The sequence below is a fragment of the Corylus avellana genome, chromosome ca1 (genome assembly GCF_901000735.1).
Source record: "Corylus avellana chromosome ca1, CavTom2PMs-1.0".
Taxonomy (NCBI): Eukaryota; Viridiplantae; Streptophyta; class Magnoliopsida; order Fagales; family Betulaceae; genus Corylus; species Corylus avellana.
Genome location: NC_081541.1, coordinates 25,916,789 through 25,919,056, shown reverse-complemented (window position 1 = coordinate 25,919,056; position 2,268 = coordinate 25,916,789). Strand labels below are relative to the sequence as shown.

The window sequence follows — 2,268 nt, the reverse complement described above, 5'->3', positions numbered from 1 at the left end:
AGAAAGAAGAAAAAGAGGTCATATTATATCTAACACAAAATAAACATGTTATAGAAGGTCTATGAAGTTACTAAGAAGCTCTACATACCAAACACCAATTACAAATTCATATTATCGAATCTCCTCCAAAAGAAGGACACCAACAATTTCCACCATATGGACTGCTAGGAAGACTTGGCTGCAATTGTCTGTTGTTGTTTCCAAAGCACGAAACATCATTTGAAAAGCACACCTAAGAATCCCTTAAAGCAACACAACAAAATTAGAAATTAAATAGGAGCTAAAACCGCTATATCACATAGAAAAGAGATGCACGATTAAAGCACCTGATAATATGATCAAGGGGCATCATCCAAGCCAAAATTGGATTGATCAGCACCATTTATTGCTACACCTTGTGTTTGAGAGTTTTCAAAACACAGCCCTGGCTTCTTTTTCTGCATCAAACATTAAACATATCCGTCAACATTTTCACCAAGTATTGAAATAATTAGAAAAGTCGTCCATCTTAGAAAGATTTTATGGAAACTGAATTGGTCTATATATCAAGTGAATTAAATTTCCAGAATAAAAAATAAACGAAATCAGAGTTCTTAGCAAAAACCACCATCTGCATATGCGGCTGCGGATAGCGATTTTAGAGATTGGGATAGCGATTTTAGAGATTGTGATGCACTAATAATTGATTCATGCAACACTTGGGCAGTAGATAAATACAGTACAAAAATAAACATATTATAGAGTTAATACGAGAGACTAACTGAAGCCAACACTCTTTCCTCGAGGTCTTTGTTTCAGCCCAGGAGGGGTTCCAAGAATAAAGGGCCTTATAATAGGTTGAGTGGGAAAAGGAGGTGCCGGAAATTCTGGATATAAGAGAAAGAGGAAAAAAAGTCATAAAACTCGTAACCAACAGGATTATTTATATAGTTAGTGACAGGTAAAATCTTAAAAATAAGATTTGTGCAAAAATATGGTTAGAGTTTGATAATCAAACAGCACCAACATGTTAAATGCTAGAAAGTTCAGGCCTTGAAGAGATTGAAGTCACCTTGCATGACTAAGCCTAAGGCTTGGCTTCAGGAGAGATCTTGTACGTGAATAAGCCTGTGATGCCCCAATTCCTGATGCCCAGAGCACCCCTATAACAGCCATTTGACGATACTAATTATTAGCTACTAGTAAACAAAATTTGAATATATTAATTAATTGTGAAAGGGGATTACTACTGACCAATGCTGGTCAGTTTGTGCTCTGAGACCCAAGACTGAATTGCTTCCATCTTCTTTTTCTTCTTTTACCAAGTTCTGAGTATACCAGTGAGTAGAATGAGTGGGTAAAAGTCTACATGATGAAGCAAGATTGTCACAAAGCAAAGTCTAATATTCCTCCCTCTGTGCAAACTGTTCAACGATGATGATTAAAAAGAAAAGGAATAAACAGAGTGAAGTAAATGCAGTAACTTCACGATCAATACATGCATGAAACATTTTGTTATAATAACTACTATAGAGATAGCGATCATTGCAGACAGTTTTGATTTGGCTTGTCTGACTTTTTGGGCAACAGTACAAAGGCCAAGATCATGTCAAAAATTCATAACCTCACAATATATTCAGAAAAAAAAACTTAGCATTTATATAGTTTCACAAGATATAGGTTGTCCAATGTTAATTGAAAGAAAGCCACAATGGACTTCTTTAGAGGTCTGGTCACCAGCTTACATACATCTACATAACTACACTACCAAAAAGTAAGAACCTCTGTAACCGAAAACGATAGACATAAACAAGCCACAGACAAATTGATACAGACATCACTGCAGAGGGAAGTGGACATTTAGGTACCAGTATCATCAGTTAGCATAGACAACCAAATTCAAAGATCTCCCCATTTCTCTCCATGTCATTTGCACGGTCTTCAATCAATTCGCAGCCTGTACAAACCCAAAAAGGACCTGCAACTCGTCCATTTGCTTCACCAACAGAAAAATGGATTTTTCATTTTTTATAACAGAATAATGCTATCTACTATTAAAAGGCTGCTTGAACTAACATTGTAAGTACACAAAAAAGGGAGCAGCAACCAGTTTTGCAAGTACCTGGGACATGAAATGCCTCTGAACAACATCAACTAGTTGCTCTTTTGACGTGTTGGGGATAGCATCCACCTAGCAATCCAATATGTTGGTTAAAGTGTCCCCAATATCTCCACAAAGCAGCCATCTCCAGTTTGCTTAAGTCAACCTTATGCAAAGAAGATGTTTTA

At 36.5% G+C, this 2,268-nt stretch overlaps 1 protein-coding gene across 1 annotated transcript in view; it reads right to left on the bottom strand.

The window, feature by feature from the left end:
- Nucleotides 1–338: 338 nt before the first annotated feature.
- The window catches only part of LOC132168173 (putative disease resistance RPP13-like protein 1), a 3,023-nt gene continuing 1,093 nt past the window's right edge, over nucleotides 339–2,268 (bottom strand). Inside the window, exons 2-3 of the mRNA XM_059579290.1 lie at nucleotides 2,102–2,170; nucleotides 339–437 (exon numbers count right to left, since the gene is read on the bottom strand). Coding sequence (XP_059435273.1) covers nucleotides 339–437; nucleotides 2,102–2,170 — 168 coding nt within the window. The remainder of the gene's footprint in view (nucleotides 438–2,101; nucleotides 2,171–2,268) is intronic.